Source organism: Podarcis raffonei, chromosome 10 (assembly GCF_027172205.1).
Source record: "Podarcis raffonei isolate rPodRaf1 chromosome 10, rPodRaf1.pri, whole genome shotgun sequence".
Taxonomy (NCBI): Eukaryota; Metazoa; Chordata; class Lepidosauria; order Squamata; family Lacertidae; genus Podarcis; species Podarcis raffonei.
This window is the reverse complement of record NC_070611.1, coordinates 78,271,892-78,295,002: the sequence shown is the minus strand read 5'-3', so window position 1 is coordinate 78,295,002 and position 23,111 is coordinate 78,271,892. Positions and strand designations below refer to the sequence as shown.

Below are 23,111 nucleotides of genomic sequence, written 5' to 3'. Positions count from 1 at the left end.
TTGTCAGTGTGTATACCACATTTTTTAAAATGTGCCTTGAGTCTTTAAACCTCTTTTGTTGACCACCAGCATTACGCTTTCCATTTTTAAGTCTGGAATAGAGCAGTTGCTTTGGAAGACAGTCATCAGGCATCCGCACAACTTGACTAGTCCAGTGAAGTTGATGTTGAAGAATCATTGCTTCAACACTGGTGATCTTTGCTTCTTCCACTACACTGGTATTAGTTTGCCTGTCTTCACTGGCATTAGTTCGCCTATCCTCCCAAGTGATGTGTAAATTTTTTCAGAGACATGTCTTGTAGTGATCTGCTCTAAAAGTTCACATCTGTTAAACTATGGAACTCCCTCCAGCAGGAGGCAGCGATGGCCACCAAACTGGATGGCTTGAAAGGGGGATTAGAAAGATTCTGGCTGTAAGTCAGATTTTGGCTCTGCTCTGCTCTCCACAGCCGGAGGGGGCAGTGCTTCTGAAAACCATTTCAGGAGGGGAGAGTTGCTCTCATGCTCGGATCCTGCTGGTGGGTTTCCCACAGTCAACAATTCATCCACTATGGGAAAAGGATGCTGGACTAGGTGGGCCATTGGCCTCATCCAGCAGGCTCTACGTGAAATCAGCCCTGAGTGCTCACTGGAAGGACAGATTGTGAAGCTGAGGCTCCAGTACTTTGGCCACCTCATGAGAAGAGAAGACTCCCTGGAGAAGACCCTGATGTTGGGAAAGATGGAGGGCACAGGGAGAAGGGGACGGCAGAGGACGAGATGGTTGGATGGTGTTCTCGAAGCTACCAGCATGAGTTTGACCAAACTGCGGGAGGCAGTGGAAGACAGGAGGGCCTGGCTTGCTCTGGTCCAGGGGGTCACGAAGAGTCGGACACGACTAAATGACTAAACAACAACAACAGCAGCAGCAGGCTCTACGTAGGTTCTTAACCCCTGGGCCAGCCCTCGTCCTGCAGCAATCCTGGCCACGGATCGCCAAGCTCCTGCGAGCCCCTCCATCCTTTGGAGCCTGGAGCTCAGGTGAGCATTTTGGGACCACCTCTCCCTCCCTCCCATCTTCCCTCGCCTGCCTCTCTGACGCTCTCACCTTGCTCTGGGGTTGGGTAGGAGCCCCCAGGTTGTTCCCCGGCGCTGCCTGTGACATTCCACTCGGGAGGCTCAGGCGGCAGCGTGGATCCAAATAGGCCTGAGGAGAGAAGTGGAGAATTGAGAGGGGCTCGGGGGCACTGCTCCCCTCTCTCCATCCCGCCACGAGGCCATCAGGCACCTAGACCAATGCCAGACCCTCCCAGGCAGATTAGAACTGAAATAAAAAATTTAAGGTCTTATATATAAAAGATAAATGTTCACAACTGCATATATAAACCACATGTCTGAAACCCCACAGAAAAAGTCCTGAAACCATTTTGTCCCTCCCAAATTGACCTCAAATATTTCTCTGCAAGGTCGAAGGAAAATGGAAAAGCCTCCCCATTGTCTTTTCCTTCACAAATCCTGTCTTAAGGGTATGTCTGTGTATGAATAGGGTGAGCCTGTGACCTGGCTCAGAAACTAAGTATTTGTCATTACGAAAGACTGGCCAGGCTCCCCAGGGTATCCAATCAAGTGAGCATGAACAGGTAACCTGCCAGACAGGAGGTAAACAATGCACTCAGATTCCTGTTGTAGACCACCTTTTCTGTGATGTAGGTATGATGTTCCTGGGGGTGGTCTTGGATCCAGGGTGGGCAATTTAAAATGGCTATATAAGGGGGGGCACACCTTTGTTCTGGGTTCTCCTCCTTTCCTGCGTGTAAGAGGAGCCCCCTGTTGCAACAGTTCAATAAAGATCAGGCTTATGAGCTGCTTTGCTTCTCAATATTCTCTGCTTGGCCTCTGTTCTTTTCTCTGACCGATGGAGAACCTACAAAGGACTCTATACGGGCTCTTGTGTTCCCCATAAGGGCATAAGGCCAGATTTTTGTTTATTACAGAAGTGTGGTGTTGGAAGGGACCCCCAAGACTCATCTAGTCCAACCCGCTACAATGCAGGAATCATGGCTGAAGAATCCCTAAGGAATCCCCTTTGTCTGGCCACGGAGGAGATGCTTCCCTACTCTGCCTGGCTCCATTGCGAGAGAGGTCTTGCTTCTTGCCCGCTGCGCCACGGCAGGCCTGGGCAAAGATGGCTGTGCCACACAGCCGAGCTGGAGAGGGAGCAGCGGCTTCAGATAGAGCCTGGCATGGCCAACGGCTGTCGAAGGCTCCTAGGCGGGATGGCCAAGCTGTGCCCTCCTCAATTGGAGGCTTTGATGCTTCTGCAGACCAGCTGCTGCAAACCACTGGAAGGTGCCAGTCGATATCTGCCCTGCTTTTGTTTCCCTGGGATCTTCCAGGGTTCAGCGTCATTCTGTGCCAACTCAATGGAGGCTGCTCCATTAGAGTAACCGGGGAGCCGTCCTGCCAACCTCCCTCTTGGAACCCAGCCAGCCCCCACCTGCCCTGCCCCCTTGGCAGCCAGTCCAGAGGGTGGCATGGCCTGAGGAGGAGGAAGATATAATGGCTTGGCTCTGCTCTGGTGCCCCCTACTGTTGGCCTCCCAGCCTCCCACCCTCCCCCTCCCCAGGTGTAACAAAGGAAATCCCCTGGCTTGCAAAAACAGACAAACTCTAAACAATCACAGGGCTAATACGCGGCTAATAAGAATATTAGTAACAAGTATATTTCACAATTTTTAAACAGAAATTTCAATTGAAAGGCTTGTTTGCTTCTGTGATATCATTTGACTACTTGTTTTAATTTGGTGCATGCAATTGCTTGAATTGTACTATTTGTGACTCCATCATAGTTTAGAGGTCCTGGGCCCTAAGGAAGTTAGATTATCCTCCACCAGGACCTTCTTAGTGATGGCTCCAACCTGGTGGAATGCTCTGTCCCATGAGACCAGAGCCCTGCAGGATTTCACTTCCTTCCGCAGGGCCTGTACGACAGAGCTATTCCGCCTGGCTTTCAATTTGAATTTAGCCTGATCTTTTATTCCCCTTCCTTCCCTCCCCCTCCCCTTTTTATGAAGATCCCCCGCTCTGGGATCCCACAGCTAATTCTCCCCTGGTCTCCTCGCTGGCCCAAAGAGGACTAATTTAGCCAGCTAGCCCTGGTGATCATCTTATGTTAATTGGATGGATTCCCCCCCTAAATTGATTTTTGAATTCTGAATTTATTGTTATCCAGGTCTTATACTGTATTTTATGCTGTTTTTTGTTGCATCAATTAAGTGTTTTAAATTTGTTGTTAGCCGCCCTGAGCCCGGTTTTCTGAACCGGGAAGGGCGGGGTATAAATACAATTATTATTATTATTATTATTATTATTATTATTATTATTAATCATAGATTTCCTGTTTAAAAATTGTGAAATATACTTGTTACTAGTATTCTTACTACCCCTCCCAAGGGGCACCAGCCACCCATAAGAAGAGCCTGCAGGATCAGGCCAAGGGCCCATCTAGTCCAGAGACCTGCTCTCCCAGTGGCTGGCCAGATTTCCCAATGGAGAGCAGCAACTCTCTCCAGCTCTGAGCGACCGAGAGGCAGAGCAGAGCTCTTGCAAGCCTCTTTTGCCCCATGAATTTCTCCAACCCTCTCTTAAAGCCTTCCAAATGGGTTGGCCGTCACTGCAGCGGGGAGTTCCACAGTTCAACTCTGGAGGAACTCAGCGGGGAGGAGGAAGATGGGGCGAAGCTAGGAGGAGGCACCTCTTCCTAGTCATGGGCTCCAGTGCCCCCTACTGTTGGTCTCCCTCCCCCCCCCGTGCAACAGATACTCACCCGTCCCCCCCAGTTTGCTGGCAATCTCCGAAATCCCGACATGGAGCCCAGGGAGCAGCGGGTACCGCCTGGCAGCGCCGCTGCTGCTGTTGGGCGCCAGGCCGCCCTCCTTGCCCAGCCCGGCCGTCAGGTCAATGTCGATCTTGAACTCCAGCTCCTTGCTGTCTTCCCCTATGGGGGCAGCCTTCTCCGTCAGCCTGGGCCAGAGCGTCAGCGGGTGATGAGGGGTGGGTCCGGGGCCCGGGAGGTTGGGGTCAGCAGGTGCCAGGGGGCCACCCCAGGCCCACCCCCCCGGCCCAGGGGGGAGCTCCTCAGCAGGGATGCTAGCCTGCCACCCGGAGCCCCCCAGGGCCTCTGCCCAGAAGCGACTGGCGCCCGGCGCCTGGGAGTGGGTGGGGGCAGCTGGCTGGGCGGGGGGCTTCGTGCTGGCCGGCCCCTCGCCTGCCCGGCCCTTGCCCCGCACCTTGATCTTGAAGTTGAGCCCCAGGTTCAGGGACAGGCCGGGGGCTTCGCTGTGGGTGGGCAGCAGGGTGGGGGTCACCGGTGGGGGGGTGGGGGACGTGCCGGGGGCCCGGAGCCCATGGCTGGAGTTGTTGTCGCTGAGCCCCGCCAGCTGGCGGGGGCCAGGAGGCGTCCCGGAGCCCAGAGGGGGCAGGCAGAGGAGGAGCAGGAACCTCCACATTGGCCTCCGTCGCAGGCTCTGTCTGCCGGCCTCTTGCAGGTGGAACCTGGAGAACAGAGAGGAGAGAAAGAGGGTCAGCAGGACGGGGAGAGGGAGGGAAGACGTCGAAAGAGGGGGCTGGATCTGGCCGATGGGCCAACGAGGCTGGCATCACAGCAGGCCGCCACAGACGGGGTGGAGGAAGGTGGGTGCAGTTTGCCCTGGGTGTCACCTCTGAGGTGTGTGAAGAAATGCTGTGTGGCATTTAACGTCTGGGAGAGACACTGTGGCTGCTTTGGTGTGCGCAAAAGGCTTTGTAGGGTGGCCGGCAGACTCCTCGTCTCAAGGTGCATGATCCCTGCAAAAAAAGCTCAACAACTCCGGTTCCCCTCCCAAAAATATGAAATGAAATCAAACCATTTTTGCAGGCAAAAATAAAACAAAAATTTCAATGTGTATGGGGGAGACAAGAAATTTTCCACACCGGGTACCACCTGACCTTGCTACGCCACTGGCCACAGAGGTGGGGTTAGGGGCATAGCTGTCAACTTTTCCCTTTTCTTGCAAGGAATCTTATTCGGAATAAGGGAATTTCCCTTTAAAAAAGGAAAACGTTGACAGCTATGGTTAGGGGACAGCAACCGCTTTGCCCACTCTAGGCACCAAGTTAAGAGGGCGAAGCAAGGGTTGCTGGAGGCATTGTGCAGCGTGCTGCTGAAATCTGAAACCCCAAAGTCCACCATTGACAACCAGTTCGCTTGCCCCGGGTGCCAAGGCGAGCGGGGGACGGGGGGGGAGGTGCTGCAGGGCTCCGCAATGATGATTGATTAATTAATTAACTTTGAATACTACCCTCCATCCATAGGCTCCAGGGTGGTTTGCAACATAAAATCATTTATTATTATTATTAATAATAATAATTATAATAATAATAGTATTTATACCCCGCCCACCTGGCTGGGTTTCCCCAGCCACTCTGGGTAGCTCCCAACAGAATACAGTAGTACCTCGGGTTAAGTACTTAATTTGTTCTGGAGGTCCGTTCTTAACCTGAAACTGTTCTTAACCTGAAACACCACTTTAGCTAATGGGGCCTCCCGCTGCTGCACCGCTGCCGCACGATTTCTGTTCTCATCCTGAAGCAAAGTTCTTAACCTGAAGTACTATTTCTGGGTTAGTGAAGTCTGTAACCTGAAGCGTATGTAACCCAAGGTGCCACTGTACATTGGTACCTGGGTTTATGAACTCAATCCATTCCAGAAGTCCATTCTTAAACCAAAACTGTTCTTAAACCGAGGTGCACTTTCCCTAATGATGCCTTCCGCCACCAGTGCCCTTCCACCATTCGGATTCCGTTTGTAGACCGAGGTAAAGTTTGCAAACTGGGACACTACTTCCAGTTTTGCGGAGCTCGTAAACAGAATTGTACATAAACAGGACTGTTCTTAAACCAAGGTACCACTGTATTAAAAACACGATAAAACGTCAAACATTAAAAACTTCCCTAAACTTCAAGGGAAGTAATAGTGCCACTGTATTCTGCTCTGGTCAGACCTCACCTGGAGTACTGTGTCCAGTTCTGGGCACCACAGTTCAAGAAGGACACTGACAAACTGGAACGTGTCCAGAGGAGGGCAACCAAAATGGTCAAAGGCCTGGAAACGATGCCTTATGAGGAACGGCTAAGGGAGCTGGGCATGTTTAGCCTGGAGAAGAGGAGGTTAAGGGGTGATATGATAGCCATGTTCAAATATATAAAAGGATGTCACATAGAGGAGGGAGAAAGGTTGTTTTCTGCTGCTCCAGAGAAGCGGACACGGAGCAATGGAGCCAAACTGCAGGAAAGAAGATTCCACCTAAACATTAGGAAGAACTTCCTGACAGTAAGAGCTGTTTGACAGTGGAATTTGCTGCCAAGGAGTGTGGTGGAGTCTCCTTCTTTGGAGGTCTTTAAGCAGAGGCTTGACAACCATATGTCAGGAGTGCTCTGATGGTGTTTCCTGCTTGGCAGGGGGTTGGACTCGATGGCCCTTGTGGTCTCTTCCAACTCTATGATTCTATGATTCTATGAACCGCAAAATTCATAATAGAAATAAAAACAAAAGCAAACCAAGAGTCCCCCCTACACCCCCAGCACATTTAAAAGGGCACCAGATGTCCATCAGCCAGCAGCCTCGTTGGAGATGAAGGTTTTCACCAGGTGCCTAAAGGTGTTTGAGGAAGGTGCCAGGTGATCCTTCCTGGGGAGAGTCGGGAGGGGGAATCTCTCTAGAGCAGGGGTGGGGAAACTAAGGCCTGGGGGCCAGATCCTGCCCAATCGCCTTCTCAGTCCAGCCCACAGACAGTCCAGGAATCAGCGTGTTTTAACATGAGTAGAATGTGTCCTTTTATTTAAAATCCATCTCTGTGTTATTTGTGGGGCATAGGAATTCGTTCTCTCCCCCCCCCCCAAAAAAAAATCCGACAAGGTCTGAGGGACAGTGGACCAGCCCCCTGCTGAAAAAGTTTTCTGACCCCTGCTCTAGAGCACCACAACTCCCTCTCCCTGACCCTGGTGTCCGGTCTGATCCTTATCACCTCTCCACTTCTACCTGCGCTCTCTTTGGCTGTTTCTACGGCATGATCTGGGGGTTCTCCATGCCCATGCCTGGCCAGCTCCCCCATTTGCCCTCCTGGCCACCCTTGGAGGCCACAGCAGAGAGAAAAGCAAACCCCCCCTCCATCCCCCTTCGCCCCCAGTCCTTGGGCCAGATAATCCCTAGCAAGCAAAGCGAGTCCAGCAAAATCTGGAAGGAGGTCAGACTAGACTTGCCTGCAATTAAGGGAAGGGTTGTGGGGAGATAAGAGCAAGCAATAAACAAACAGGGTCATTAGGCGCCCCCAGCTATTGCAGAAAAGGACTCCTTGACCCTCAGTAAACTTATGGAAAATTTTGGGCAGAATTCCCTATGGCTTCCCTTTTGGGAACTGCAGCTCTGCCATCACTTGTCACAGATATGCACATGAGGGCAGGAGTAAAAATCCCCCACTTTCTGGGCTTTTCTCCCAGATCCGTGTTTCCGAAAATTGGGTCTCCAGCTGCTTTTGGACTGCAATTCCCATCACCCCGGCTCCTGGCCCTGCTAGCTAGAGATGGGGGGAGTTGTAGTCCGAAAAACAGCAGGAGGCTTGGGTTTGGCAAACCCTGTCCTAGAGGGACACATGATATCAGACCCCCCTCCCTGTGCATTCATTCCTCACGGGCCATAGAATCATGGAAGGGACCCCTGGGTGTTATCTAGTCAAACCCCCCTGCGATGCAGAGATCACAGCTCACAAATCCCAGATGGAGAGTCAAGAGGTCATCTCCTTTTCAAAAGACCTACACTGGCTCCCAGTACGTTTCCGAGCACAATTCAAAGTGTTGGTGCTGACCTTTAAAGCCCTAAATGGCCTCAGCCCAGTAGACCTGAAGGAGCGTCTCCACCCCCATCATTCAGCCCGGACACTGAGGTCCAGCTCCGAGGGCCTTCTGGTGGTTCCCTCACTGTGAGAAGCCAAGTTACAGAGAACCAGGTAGAGGGCCTTCTTGGTGGTGGCGCCCACCCTGTGGAACGCCCTCCCACCAGATGTCAAAGAGAACAACTACCAGACTTTTAGAAGAGGTCTGAAGGCAGCCCTGTTTAGGGAAGCTTTTAATGTTTGAGGCATTGCTGTTGTTGTTGTATAGTCGTTTAGTCTTGTCTGTCTCTCCGTGACCCCCTGGACCAGAGCACACCAGGCACTCCTGTCTTCCACTGCCTCCCGCAGTTTGGTCAAACTCATGCCGGTAGCTTCGAGAACACTGTCCCACCATCTCGTCCTCTGTCGCCCCCTTCTCCTTGTGCCCTCCATCTTTCCCAACATCAGGGTCTTTTCCAGGGAGTCTTCTCTTCTCCTGAGGAGGCGAAAGTATTGGAGCCTCAGCTTTGATGCATTACTGTATTTTAATATTCCGCTGAAAGCCGCCCAGAGTGGCTGGGGAAGCCCAGCCAGATGGGCGGGGTATAAATAATAAATAATTGTTGTGGTTGTTGCTGTTGTGATGCTCCCCAGAGAGTTGGCCCTGAAACATCTCGCCCTAATTCAAAAGGCAAAGTGGTCGGAACTTCCCGGTTATCTCGGTTGGTCGGAGTGTGGTGCCAATAACAAAGGTTGCAGGTCCTGTGACGCTCTCTTTATGAAGCCGGGTGGTCCTCGACACCCACCCACCCATCCCCACCCCTTGCCAACCCCTCCCAGGGAATCCTATCTCTCTGGGAACCCCTGAGCTAGGGAACGGTGAGCTCCCTTAGTCTAACTCAGAGTAAAGCAGCTTTCTGTTTCCAACAAGCCAGAGTGGTGTCATTTGCTTCTGGGGCAGGTCGCACGGCACCCCCGCCCCCCATCACCACACAGCGTGGTGACCAAGTTAGAAAGCGGATCCCGCCAGGCGCCCAGCTCCCTCCGAGCTCAGTCGGGGAGAAGCGTCCCGTGCAATCGATGTGACAAGAGGACGAGGAGACGCGGGAGGTGACGGTTTCCGCTCCAGCGTCCCAGTTGGAGCAGGGACGTGAGGAGCGGTCGCTCCAGCGAGACGGGATCATGCACGAGCGCACAGCACACGCAGCCAAGAAGAAACTGCCCTCCTGCCACTCTCCGGTGAGAGCGGGAGTGTGGCGGGTCGTCACTGTCACCCAGACTGAGCTGAGCTGGCGGTTGGAGTGCGCTGGGAGGGAAGCAGGAAGACAAGGCAAAGTCACCAAGTCTCGCCCCATCTTGCACAGGCTGCTCCTCTGAGGCCGGCCAAACTGCCTCGCTTCTCTCCGGAAAACCCAGACCAGTGGTCCATCTAGTTCAGTATTGCCTGCTCAGACTGGCAGCGACTCTCCTGGGTTTCAGGCAGACACACAACCCCTGCCTTAACTGAAGGAGGAAGAGTGAGCCGCCTGCGTCCAAAGAGGGGCTCTTTCTCTTCCCCAGGGGAACCTGGTGTTTAAAAATCCTGAAAGCCTGAGCAATGGTCCTGAACGCTCCTCAACTATGGACTTATCCCCACTTACCTTCCTTCTGCACAGCCAGAGCTTTAAAACGCTGTGCTCTTTCTTTTCTCTGGAGCCTTCCCTGCAGAAACCTGCTCTTTAAAGCAGAATCGGAACAAATGGCAATCCATGGGCAAACCAAATTGCCATTTATTTATTTTTGCGCTTCTGCTTTAAAGAGCTGGGTTTTTGCCAAAAAAGAAGGAGGAAGTGGATACAGAGTTTTAAACCTCTCATTGAAGAAGCCATGCCTTTGGAAGAAACTAGGGAACTTGCTCCCAAAGGGGGCAAGAGGAGGAGGAGGAGGAGAGGGCGATCGATGGCTCCCAGGCACCATGGCTCGGCTCTGCCTCTGTGTTCAGAGGCAGTGAGGCTTCTGAGTGCCAGTTGCTGGAAGCCACAAAGAGGTGGACTTAAGGGAGAGCAACCAGTTTGAAACCCCAAGGTCTGCCACTGCCACAGGAGGGGACAGGGTTCTTGGGCTGGAATCCTGTTTGCAGATTTTCAACAACAACGACAGCAGCAGCAGCAGCAGCAGCAACACCCTGCCCATCTGGCTGGGTTTCCCTAGCCACCCTGGGTGGCTTACAGCATATATCTAAACATAATTGGCTGCTCCTTTCCGCTGTATAGTAAACTTCAGAAGAGCATGATCACTCGCGCTTAATGATCCTTCCACTTCTACCCCACTGAGAGGCACAAATACAAGATGGGTGACACCTGGCTTGAGAGCACTACATGTGAAAAGGATCTAGGAGTCTTGGTTGACCACAAACTTGACATGAGCCAACAGTGTGACGCGGCAGCTAAAAAAGCCAATGCAATTCTGGGCTGCATCAATAGGAGTATAGCATCTAGATCAAGGGAAGTAATAGTGCCACTGTATTCTGCTCTGGTCAGACTTCACCTGGAGTACTGTGTCCAGTTCTGGGCACCACAGTTCAAGAAGGACACTGACAAACTGGAACGTGTCCAGAGGAGGGCAACCAAAATGGTCAAAGGCCTGGAAACGATGCCTTATGAGGAACGGCTAAGGGAGCTGGGCATGTTTAGCCTGGAGAAGAGGAGGTTAAGGGGTGATATGATAGCCATCTTCAAATATATAAAAGGATGTCACATAGAGGAGGGAGAAAGGTTGTTTTCTGCTGCTCCAGAGAAGCGGACATGGAGCAATGGATCCAAACTACAAGAAAGAAGATTCCACCTCAACATTAGGAAGAACTTCCTGACAGTAAGAGCTGTTTGACAGTGGAATTTGCTGCCAAGGAGTGTGGTGGAGTCTCCTTCTTTGGAGGTCTTTAAGCAGAGGCTTGACAACCATATGTCAGGAGTGCTCTGATGGTGTTTCCTGCTTGGCAGGGGGTTGGACTCGATGGCCCTTGTGGTCTCTTCCAACTCTATGATTCTATGATTCTATAATAAAACATCAAACATTAAACACTTCCCAACACAGGGCTGCCTTCAGATGTCTTTTAAAAGTTATATACAGTGGTACCTCTACTTATAGGGACGCAAGTGGCGCTGTGGGTTAAACCACAGAGCCTAGGACTTGCCGATCGGAAGGTCGGCGGTTCGAATCCCCATAACAGGGTGAGCTCCCGTTGCTCAGTCCCTGCTCCTGCCAACCTAGCAGTTTGAAAGCACGTCAAAGTGCAAGTAGATAAATAGGTACCGCTCCAGCGGGAAGGTAGACGACGTTTCCGTGCGCTGCTCTGGTTCGCCAGAAGCGGCTTAGTCCTGCTGGCCACATGACCCGGAAGCTGTACGCCAGCTCCCTCGGCCAGTAAAGCAAGATGAGCGCCGCAACCCCAGAGTCGGCCACAACTGGACCTAATGGTCAGGGGTCCCTTTACCTTTACCTTTACCTCTACCTCTACCTATGGACGTGAACTGTTCCGGGGTGCCATTTGCACCCCGAAAAGTCCGTAAATAGAGTGTCGCTTCTGTGCATGCGCATGACGCAATAGAGCGCTCCTGAGCATGCGTGAAGTGCACAGAATGCTTATGTGCATGCACACATGGCGAAACCCATAAGTATACATTTCTGGGTTTGGCGGGTTTGCAACCCAAAAATCTGCAGCATGAACCTAATGCAACTAGAGGTATGACTGTAGATTTTTTTTATCTCCATGGCATCAGAAGGGAGGGTGTTCCACAGGGTGGGTGCCACCACCAAGAAGACCCTCTGCCTGTTTCCCTGTAGCTGCTCTTCTCACAGTGAGGGAACCTCCAGAAGGCCCTCGGAGCTGGACCTCAGTGTCCAGGCTGAACGACAGGGATGGAGACGCTCCTTTAGGTATACTGGACTAGATGGACTAATGGCCTGATCCAGCAGTCTCTTCTGAGGCTCTATGGGGTATTCTGCTGCCAGCTGACCTGCCCATCCTTGCCTCTTTGAAGAAGCACGGCAGAGTTCAGCCCTGGGCACTTGTGCCCTGACAAGCTCTCTTTCCGCAGTGTCGCATCAGCGCAGCCGCGACGCCCTTCCTGAAACCGGCTCGGCAGGGATGTGAAGAGACAGGGCCGAATGCAGGCTGGCACCTCGACGGCACCCTTCCCCGAGGGGGCCGGTCGGCCGACAGGTGTAGAAGCAGGACATCAATCGGGCTGACAGTCCTCTGCCGAGCGCAGCAGTTCCTTGTGGAGCGGGTGGAGGCCTCACGCGGACGACACAGTCTGGACGTGCCGTGGTGGGGGCTGGGGAGGAGGGGGACACACACGGCTGCTGCGGTGCTGGGTCTGGCAAGCACTGCAAGGACCCGCCCTTCCCAATCCATGGCACCCATTCTGCAACCCCTGTTTGACGCACCGTCAGCCGGCATCCAGATAGCAACCCAGCGCTTTTTGCTCAGGTGCCTGAATGAGCCCAAAGCTATGGGTACGGGGGCACACATAGGTGCAAGAAGGGGCCCAGAATCATTGGGGGCCAGTGCTGGATTAGTTGTTGTTGTTGAGTCGTTTAGTCGTGTCCGCCTCTTCATGACCCCCTGGACCAGAGCACGCCAGGCCCTCCTGTCTTCCACTGCCTCCCGCAGTTTGGTCAAACTCATGCTGGTAGCTTCGAGAACACTGTCCCACCATCTCGTCCTCTGTCGTCCCCTTCTCCTTGCGCCCTCCATCTTTCCCAACATCAGGGTCTTTTCCAGGGAGTCTTCTCTTCTCATGAGGTGGCCAAAGTCTTGGAGCCTCAGCTTCAGGATCTGTCCTTCCAGTGAGCACTCAGGGCTGATTTCCTTCAGAATGGAGAGGTTTGATCTTCTTGCAGTCCATGGGACTCTCAAGAGTCTCCTCCAGCACCAGAATTCAAAAGCATCAATTCTTCGGCGTTCAGCCTTTTTTATGGTCCAGCTCTCACTTTCATACATCACTACTGGGAAAACCAGAGCTTTAACTATACGGACCTTTGTTGGCAAAGCTTTGTCTCTGCTTTTTAAGATGCTGATTTAAGTGCTAGATTTACGTATAAGCTAAACAAGCTCTAGCTTAGGGCCCCTCTCTCTTGGGGGCCCCCAAAAGATTTAAAGGGAAAAAACTGGATGTACATTTCCAAAATATAAGATAAAAAACAAATAAAATAAAACCTACATACAGCAACCGTGTTTTGTGTTGTGTTGGCTCCTCTGATGTAAGTCATGGGCCCCGCCTGCTAGCCTGCTCCCTCAAATATCCCTGGTTTGATCCTTTCTATATATAGGGTGCCTACATTCTAAATGGACTGGTTGCATGACAACATGTGCAAATGGCTTGAGATATGTACAGTGGTATCTTGGGTTACAGACGCTTCAGGTTACAGACGCTTCAGGTTACAGACTCCGCTAACCCAGAAATAGTGCTTCAGGTTAAGAACTTTGCTTCAGGATGAGAACAGAAATCGCGCGGCGGCAGCGCGGCGGCAGCAGGAGGCCCCATTAGCTAAAGTGGTGCTTCAGGTTAAGAGCAGTTTCGGGTTAAGAACAGACCTCCAGAACGAATTAAGTTCTTAACCCGAGGTACCACTGTATTAGGTCCATCAATGACCATATAGCATCTATTCAACACAAAAACCAGTGACAATTTGTTGTGGACAAAGGACAGCTGGACATATCAAGGGCCCCATTACCGTCAGTAGCTGAGGGCCGCATCAAATCCGGCCCTGATCAGGGGCAGTGACTTCCCAAGGAGGGGCCATGGGCCTGATCCAGGAGGCTCGTCTCATGTTCTTACGGCCGAAAGCGAGGGGGGCTCTTGCTAGCAGGATTACGCATTGCACCCCATCCGTGGGTGGGTAGTTGGGTACCCAAATGGATGACAGGCGGGCCATAAAGTGTTTTAAACAATGAAGAAATGATCCAATAGCCCTCTAAAGGCTCACTAAACATTTGCACATTTCTTCTCCATGCTTAGAAAACTCGTATTGCGGGGGGTGGGGGTGGACTAGATGGCATTTGGGTTTTCTCCCAGCTTGAGGATTCTCTGCTTCTAGGATTGACACATCAACAGGGACCATTAGAAGCTGTGAGGCGCTGAGAGGCAAAGAGCCCGCCCCCCGGGGGGAGCCAACGCCCCTTTCAGATCTTTGTAGATCTTTGCAGGGCTCCTCTTATCTCTGGCATGCAGAGAAGCCGGGAAATCAGGATTCTTTGCCTGAGCCCATGACCTATGGCTGACCCAGGGGGAGGGCAGAAAGGCTTCTCCCTGGAGCACCCCAAGTCCCCCGCCAGCCACACCTTTGAGGCACAGGGGGCTGCCAAAATGGGACGTCTTCTTCTTCTTCTTCTTCTTCTTCTTCTTCTTCTTCTTCTTCTTCTTCTTCTTCTTCTTCTTCTTCTTCTTCTTCTTCTTCTTCTTCTTCTTCTGCGATCCCTCGTAGCTGAGTAAGAGTGTCTTCCATAAACACGGTTTTAACAATGAGTCCGTAAGTGACTGTGGAGGCCAGTTCTGGATCCACACGTCCTTCCACAGTGGGGACATTGGTTTCCTGGCGGGAGTTGATCACGGTGAGGGTTTGCCAAGCGTGCCTTCCTCTTAGCACATTTCTCCCTTGCGTCCTGAGTTCGAGTGTCTTCAAAGCCCATGACACCTTTGGTCAAGGCTGTTCTCCAACTGGAGCACTTGCAGGCCAGTGTTTCCCAGTTGTCAGTGCTTATACTACCTTTTTTTAGATTTGCCGTGAGAGAGTCTTTAAACCTCTTGTTGACCACCAACATTACGCTTTCCATTTTTAAGTTCGGAAGAGAGTAGTTGCTTTGGAAGACGATCATCAGGCATCCGCCCAACATGACCAGTCCAACGAAGTTGATGTTGAAGAATCATTGCTTCAACACTGGTGATCTTTGCTTCTTCCAGTACACTGGCATTCGTTCGCCTGTCTTCCCACAAGGGTCCTGAGCTCTGTGAGTATGGCTTTCTCCCGAATGAAGTGCAGAGTGTTTGAGGACCTGGACATTCGCAGGGAAACCAAAATGCTTCTTTACAAAGCTATTGTAGAACAGGACAGCAGGTTTGCCTCCAGCGCAATGCATCACCAGGTTGGCATTGCAGTGGCCCAGCGGCCAGGGCAGGAAAGCCCCCTCCTTCATGGCTCCTGCTCTCCAAAGGCTCAGGAACCAGCTGGGGAGCTGATGGTCGGGGTGGCTGGGACACCCTGCGAGCATCTAGCAGGATGCAGCGTCCCATGGGAGCCTAGCCCACAACAGTGACTTTGCTGGGCTGGGACAGCTCCACACTCCGTGAGATTCAGGCCAGCTATACCTGCCCAGGGATGGTCGCAGCTATACAGAAATCAAAAGACGTCAGGAACCAGACAGCCAGGGCTTATCATCACATACCTTTTTGCCCCACTCTTTCCAGGCACAAGTCTGCACTTGAAGGCATTTCCGTCTTTGCTCCAGAGCTTTTCCCACAACCCCCCCTCCACTCTTTAGTGCTCAACTGGAGCAAACAGCAATTCAGGGTTTCCACAGACTGATGTTTGCTCCGACTGAGCACTAAAGAGTGTGTTTTCATGGGGAAAGCTCTGCAGCAAAAAAAGAGGGGTTGCTTGGACACGGAGCTTTAAAGTGCAGGCCATGCCTGGAAAGAGTGGAGGAAAGGGAAGTGTGGCGTAATGGTTAGAGTGTCAGACTAGGACCTGGGAGAGGCCAGGATTCCCCACTCAGCCACAAAGCTTGCTGGGGGGCCTTGGGGGGCCAGTCACTGCCTCTTTCAACCCAGCCTACCTCACAGGGCTGTTGTGATGATAAAAAAGGGAGGCCCATGCAAGCCACGTTGAGCTCTTTAGAGGCAAAAAAATCAGGGAATGAAAATGCATTCGGTCCATCCATATGCGAACTAGGCTTAGAAAGGCCTCTAGCTGGTGGCTGCTTCTGAACAGCTTTGAGCACAGATGCGTTTCTGTGAAATGTGATATATAAATAAATAGGCTGCGACTTGTACGTTTTGCACCCAGTCGGGGCCCGTCTGCTGCCTCGAGTACAAACTTCACGTGCCTGGCAGCATTGACGGGGAAGGGTGCCAGCGTGGCTGAGGGAACGTCCCCCACTCTGTGAAATAAGCAAGGGTGCGAGCAGGGCCAGAATGAGGTTTGATGAGGCCCTCAGCTCCTGAAGGTCATGGGGCCCTTGATATGTCCAGCTGTCCTTTGACCACAACAAATTGTCACTCTTTTTGTGTTGAATATGTGCTACATGGTAATTTATGGACCTAATAGGTATCTAAAGTCATTTGCACATAACAAAATATGTATTTTATCAAAGCAATTGTTGAAAAGTTCATGCAGAATGCAAAGTCCATGCAGAATGTAGGCACGCTATGTCTAGAAAGGAGCAAACCAGTGATATTTTAGGGAGCAGGTGAGCAGGCAGGGCCCATGACTTACATCATAGGAGCCTACACAACACAATGTAGGTTTTATTTTATTTGTTTTTTATCTTCTATTTTGGAAATGTACATCCCGTTTGTTTTTCCTTTAATTTTTTTGCGGGCCCCCAAGAGAGCGGTGCCCTCAGCTAGAGCTTATTTAGCTTATACGTAAATCCGGCACTGGGTGCGAGGCATCTTCCTCCCCCTGTTTTGCCAGGAAAACTGGCGATTTCCACCCGGATGGGCTGCATGCGAGCCGTTCTCAAAGGAAACGAGGGAATCCCATCCTGGAGTGAGGCTTGGAATGTGGGAAGCTGGTCTGCACTGAGTCCCTCCAGCCGTACCCGGAGATGTCAGGAATTGAACCTGGAGCACCCTGCCACTGAGCCCCTTCCCTGGCTGGAGGAGTCCTGGGAGAGGGGGTGCTGCTCAGAGGGGGCACCCCGAGCCCTGGGACAGAATCACAGACTGGTAGGGCCCCTCTGGTTTGCCCGCAGAAGAACCCCAGTTCACTCCCTATCAAAACCAGGCAGGGCTGAGGGAAGCCCCCTGTCTGAGAGCCCCCATCAGGAGCTGATGGAAGTGTCACCCAGAACTCAATGGACCAGTTTGGGAGGTGAGGGCATTGGTTTGTTCTGGTTTTCATTAGGTATGTTGCAGTTCCGTTCTGTGAACCTGCCCTGGGTTCTTTGGACAAAGGGCAGCATACAAATTAAATAAGGATGGTCTGACTCTGTCTGAGGCAGCTGCTTCCTCCGGTCCCATTTCATTGAACTGACCTGGGGCTCGGGAGAGAGGAGTTCCTCACTGCTCTGCAATGTACACCCAGCATGGGACACGGGTGGTGCTGTGGTCTAAACCACTGAGTCTCTTGGGCTTGCCAATCAGTTCGAATCCACACGACGGGGTGAGCTCCCGTTGCTCTGTCCCAGCTCCTGCCAACCTAGCACTTTGAAAGCATGCCAGCACAAGTAGATAAATAGGTACCGCTCCAGCGGGAAGGTAAACGGCATTTCCATGCGCTCTGGTTTCCGCCACAGTGTTCTGTTACACCAGAAGCAGCTTAGTCCTGCTGGCCACAAGACCCAGAAAGCTGTCTGTGGACAAACGCCAGCTCCCTCGGCCTGAAAGCAAGATGAGTGCCACAACCCCATAGTTGCCTTTGACTGGACTTAACTGTCCAGGGGTCCTTAACCTTTTTTACCTTTTACCCAGGATGGGCCACCCAGAAGGCAGTCAAATGCCAGCACCCAAAGCCCCTCTCTTGCTCGACTAGATGCGGCCGGATCCAGGAGACTCTCCTAATGTTCTTATGACATGCATGCCCTCTGCCGGGTGCATATGTGTGCATGTGGAACGGAGAGCACATGTGGGCTGCCCCGACTCCCCATTGCGCTTGTCTGGGGGGGGACCCTCTGCTTCTTCGGAGGGGCCAGGCAAGAGGTGAGGGGTTGCAGAGAGAGAGGGCGGAAATATGAGAGACAGGAGCAGACCTGCCGAGGCATCTGGCTCTCGGAGCCGGCCTTGGCCCCAGGGACAGCAAGGCTCCTAAATCCCAGGGTAAGCACAGAGACACCCCCCACTCCCCACCCCCTAAGCAGCTCGCAGCAAAACAGCCCCAGCCAAACCCTCAACAACAAGCCGCCTGAGTCACGGGGCTGGGTGGGTGGCAAACAACACAGCCCCGACAAGAGGCACATGGACAGCTCTGCACACCCACAACCCACAACAGTCACCATGGCAGAAAGTGAGCAGGAGGAGGAGAAGGAGGGTGGTTTTCAAAGAGGAGTGAGCAAATTCATGGAGCAGGAGAGAGCTCTGGGTAGCTGCTAGCTGTTGTGCTCACCTATAGCCATCTATAGCTAAGGACGCGGGTGGCGCTGTGGGTTAAACCACAGAGCCTAGGACTTGCCAATCAGAAGGTCGGCGGTTCAAATCCCTGCAATGGGGTGAGTTCCCGTTGCTCGTTCCCTGCTCCTGCCAACCTAGCAGTTCGAAAGCACGTCAAAGTGCAAGTAGATAAATAGGTACCACTCCGGCGGGAAGGTAAACAGCATTTCCGTGCGCTGCTCTGGTTCGCCAGAAGCGGCTTAGTCCTGCTGGCCACATGACCCGGAAGCTGTCTGAGGACAAACGCTGGCTCCCTCGGCCTATAAAGCGAGATGAGCGCGCAACCCCAGAGTCGTCTGTGACTGGACCTAATGGTCAGGGGTCCCTTTACCTTTATAGCCAGTGGCGTAGCAGGGTCAGGTGGTACCCGGTGCAGAAAATTTCTCGGCACCCACCCCCCACATTGAAATCTTTTCGCTGAGCTTTTTTGGGGGGATTCCAGGGTTTGCCAAAGTTGTTCAGCTTTTTGCTCCAGAGTTTCCTCCCCCTCTGCTTGTTCGCTCGCCTGCCTCCTTCGCGTCTTCTCCCTGCATGCCTCCTCCACCAGCCCGGGAGCGCGGGGCTGTATAAATGAAGGCGGAAGGGGGGGGGGACGACGCAGCTCCCGCCAGATGGATCAGGGTAGGCAGGAGTCGCGGGCGGGTGATGTGCTGAATGTCAGCCCCCTCGATGACACCTGGGGCAGTCCGCCCCCACCTTGCTCCGCCCCTGCCCATAGCTCAGTTGCTAGGGCATGAAACTCTTCAGGGTTGTGGGTTCGAGTTCCACATTGGGGAAAAGAGTCCTGCTTTGCAGGGGGGTTGGACCAGATGACCCTTGCAGTCCCTTCCCATTCTACAATTCTGTGATGGCTACGCTTTGCTCTCCACAGTCAGAGTCAGCCGTGCTTCTGAATCCCAGTTGCTGGAATGTGCAGGAAGGGAGAGCTGTTCTCGTGCTTGCTGGTTTCCCACAGGCACCCGTGAGAACAGGATGCTGGACTGGGTGAGCCACTGGCCTGATCCAGCAGGATTGTCATTAAGATCTTATGTGGCAAGGCGGGAGCTGGCTCTCACCGAACACACCAGGCAGGGCGTGTGAGGATGGGGGGGGACAGAGGCCCACCTGAGCCCAGAAGCACCTTCCTTTCAGCTCCAGGGTCCCGAAAGTATGAAAAGCTGTCCACCTTTCAGATTTGGTTTTGGGCAAATGGCGGTGAAACTCTTCTCCCGAGTAAGACATGGGGCCAGGAGAAGTCAGAGCACCGAGAGCACTTCGGGGCATGTGCAGAATGCCTTCTGTCCTCAGAGAGGGCAGGAGTGCCAGAGACAGGATCCTGGTGCAATGTGGACAAGCACATGACATGGACCCCAGGGACCCTTTGGGGGCCCCTCTGGTCTCCCCCTCCTAGGCTGGGGAGGGATTTCAAGGTCAACAAGGAGCAGCGGTCCGAGTTGAGCCTGGAAAGAAACTGGGAGCCACCACACACAAAGAGACCCAGGCCCCAGGTCTGCGCAAATACTGTGGGTTGCACCTGCCCCCAAGCCCTACTCAGAGTATACCCATTGAAATCAAGGGGCATGACTAAGTCCATCCATGTTAATGGCCCTGATTGTATTCAGGGCTAGCTGCAGATTCCAAATTGCCTGCAAGAGCTTTGAACACCCAGGCAGAAAGGTGGCAGGTGGCTCAAGTAAGAAGGAAACCAGCCCCCAAGTCCCTCTGCCCCAGAGATGGGAGGGAGCTGTCTTCCTTACCTGCAGGCTGAATGGAGAGACCTCCCTGCCATGTGGCTGTCAGATGCGTTTTTTGGCCCCAGTGAATCTTTGCACGTTTTAAATGCCCGTCTCTGGGCTGCTCTGCTACAGCCTCTCCCTCTGCCCTATGTGAGCTTGTGGGTGTGCAAATTGCCCCATGGAAAAGGCCGCCCTGCTCCTCCCAGAGGACAGCTGGTGCCCCCCTCCCCAAGGCCGATCTGAAGCCCACTCCCTTCCTCTCCTTCTTCTCTGTCACAGCGTGTAGAAGGAGAACGTGGGAAGAACTTGCCGGTCCGGCCAAGGGCTCATCTCCTCCAGCCTGCCTGTGGGAAACCAGCAAGCAGGATCGGGGCCCAAGAGGAGCTAATCTCCCCTCCTGCGGTTTCCAGCCACTGGCATTCAGAAGCGTTGCTGCCTCCGACTGGCGAGGCAGAGTCCGGCCATCCTTAATGCCTCGCAGTAACTCTTTAGTCCCAGGCGAGGTGAGAAGGAGACCTCAGAGCCTAAAAGCAACCCACATGCCGGGAAAGGGGGGGGGCTGAGGGCGTCCACACGTGCCCCAAAGAAGGCCAGACCACTGGGCAAGGCGCCTGCGGAACCTCGGTGAGCCGGAGGGCTCTAGTCAGCCAGCCAAGCTGCATGCAAGAGAAGAGCAGCGCCCGCTTCTCAGAACGCAACCAGAGTCATTAGAGGGGAGGGTAAGGCTACTCTGGCCGCCTCGAACCCAGTCAGAATCCAAACTGCCCTTGCACCGTCTCGTCTGAACGTTCGGCACAGGTACGGGAGGGGGAGAGAGCGAGAGGGCCTCTTGGAAAAATAGCCCCCCAGCACAACACCGCGCGCATCTTCCGCGGAGCGCAGCTGACCCAGAGAGAGAGAGAGCGGGCGCGTAAAAGCCGCGCGCACATCAGCCCCGGCCAGTCCGCCCCGTCGGCTTCCTTGCCCCGCGGACGGTCCCGGGCAGGCGAGCAGGGGGGCGGGCGACGGAGAGCCCTGTCCCCAACCCAGGGCCCCGATCCTGGAGGGCTCCTGCCCTTCAGCAGGAGGAGGGATGGAGGGATGGAGGTGCCCCCCGCTCCCCTCCCGCGAGGGCGCCTGCGGGCAACTCAGCGCCCCCCCCCTTCTAGCCTGCATTTCAGCAGCAGAGCCGGCCTTTCTCTCCTCCCCCCCCCCCCCGCCCGCCCCCGGCACAGCCTGCACCCAACTCTGCCCCCCTCCCGCCCCACGGAAGGCGCCTCTGGCTCGCCGCGCAGCCCCGCCGCGGCCGCCCGTCGGGGGGCTTTCCGGCCCCGGCCGCTCCTCGCCCCGCGCCGGAGCCTCTCACCTGGACGCGCTCTTGCCGCAGCCGCCTGGCTCGGGCTGGGCTCCTCGGCTGGCGCCGCGCACGACGAGGCGGAGGCGACGAGCAGCAGCAGCAGCAGCAGCGCCGGCCGCGGCTCCTCCTCTCTGCCGCCCGTCGGAGGGACGCGCGCAGCAGCAGCGCGCCGAGGAGGCAGGCGAGCGCCCGGGCCGCCCCCTCCCTGGCGGAGCCACTCCGGATTCCGTGCGCATCCACTGGCGCGCGCGCCGACGCTCATCCCCGCCCTCGCCGCAGCCGCAGGCTCGCCGGGCAGCCCAGTCCTCCCAGGGCGGAGGCCGTTTGGGGGCCCGAGGACCGGGGAGAGGGCTTCGGACTCAAGGAGAAAGGGTGCCCGAGCATGTACAGAGGACCACCAGCCCATGGCAGCAGCGGCCACCAACCTGAGCTACCGCAGAAGGCAGAGTGAGGATTCCAGAGGATATGATTGGACCAAAACTCACAAAATGGATTTCAGTAGGAAGAAATCCAAGGTTCTACATGAGGTTTTTAAGCAGAGGTTGGGTGGCCATCTGCCAGGGATGCTTTTGTTGAGATTCCTGCATTGTAGGGGGTTGGGCTGGATGACCTTCAGGGTCCCTTCCAACTCTACCATTCTTGTTGCCGTTTGTCTGTCTCGGGTGTGAAGTCAAGCCGCTGTGTTAGCAGCACTGAAGTGACCTCCCCGGGGCGCAAGCCTGGACAAGTCTATGATTCTAGGAAAAATTAGATTAGGATGGGGGACACCTGGATTACTAGCAGTACATGTGAAAAGGATCTGGGGGTCTCTGTGGAGCACAAGCTGAATGTGAGCCAACCGTGTGATGAAGCAGCAAAAAAAGCTAAGCCTATTCTAGGCTGCATCAACAGAAGTCTAGTGTCCAGATCAAGGGAAGTCATAAAAGGTAAAAGGACCCCTGACCATTAGGTTCAGTCGTGGCCAACTCTGGGGTTGCGGCGCTCATCTCACTTTATTGGTCGAGGGAGCCGGAGTGCAGCTTCTGGGTCATGTGGCCAGCATGAGTAAGCCGCTTCTGGCGAACCACAGCAGCGCACGGAAACGCCGTTTACCTTACCGCCAGAGCGGTACCTATTTATTTACTTGCTCTTTGAGGTGCTTTCAAACTGCTAGGTTGGCAGGAGCAGGGACCGAGCAACGGGAGCTCACCCCATAGCGGGGATTCGAACCGCCGACCTTCTGATCGGCAAGTCCTAGGCTCTGTGGTTTAACCCACAGCGCCACCCACTCTATTCTGCCTTGGGCAGACCACACTTGGAATACTGTTTCCAGTTCTGGGCGCCACAATTTAAGAAGGATGTTGACAAGCTGGAAGGTGTGCAGAGGAGGGCAACCAAGATGCTAAAGGGTCTGAAAACCAAGCCTGATGAAGAATGGTTGAAGGACCTGTGTATGTTTAGCCTGTGGAAGAGGAGACTGAGATGTGCTATGAGAGCTCTGAGGGGCTGTTAGATATCTTTTATTCTGCTGCTCCAGAGGGTAGGACTAGATGACCCTTGGGAGTCCCTTCGAACTGTACAGTTCTACGAATGGGCAAGGCGGCATCCACACTGGAGCACGTGCAAAACGCTTGGGGGGGCATTTTGTCTGCCTCTGACCAGGGAGGCCTGCCCAGCCATTGTGGCTTTGGAGATGAACCTGTGAACTGGGTGGTGCTCCACCCCTGAATTATGCCCCCCCCCAAAAAAAAAAACACCACAGGCAGCCACCTTCCACTCAGCCAGACCTTTGGTCCATCTCGCTCAATATTGCCTACACTGAGGTGGTACATGACCCCAGTCAAGCT

At 53.9% G+C, this 23,111-nt stretch overlaps 1 protein-coding gene across 1 annotated transcript in view; it reads right to left on the bottom strand.

Annotated features, from left to right (window-relative positions):
* The window catches only part of PRRT4 (proline rich transmembrane protein 4), a 30,633-nt gene extending 9,111 nt beyond the window's left edge, over positions 1-21,522 (bottom strand). Inside the window, exons 1-3 of the mRNA XM_053406476.1 lie at positions 21,295-21,522; positions 3,805-4,532; positions 1,088-1,186 (exon numbers count right to left, since the gene is read on the bottom strand). Of these exons, the coding sequence (XP_053262451.1) occupies positions 1,088-1,186; positions 3,805-4,532; positions 21,295-21,521 (1,054 nt within the window). The 5' untranslated portion in view covers position 21,522. The remainder of the gene's footprint in view (positions 1-1,087; positions 1,187-3,804; positions 4,533-21,294) is intronic.
* Between the last annotated feature and the right edge of the window lie 1,589 nt (positions 21,523-23,111).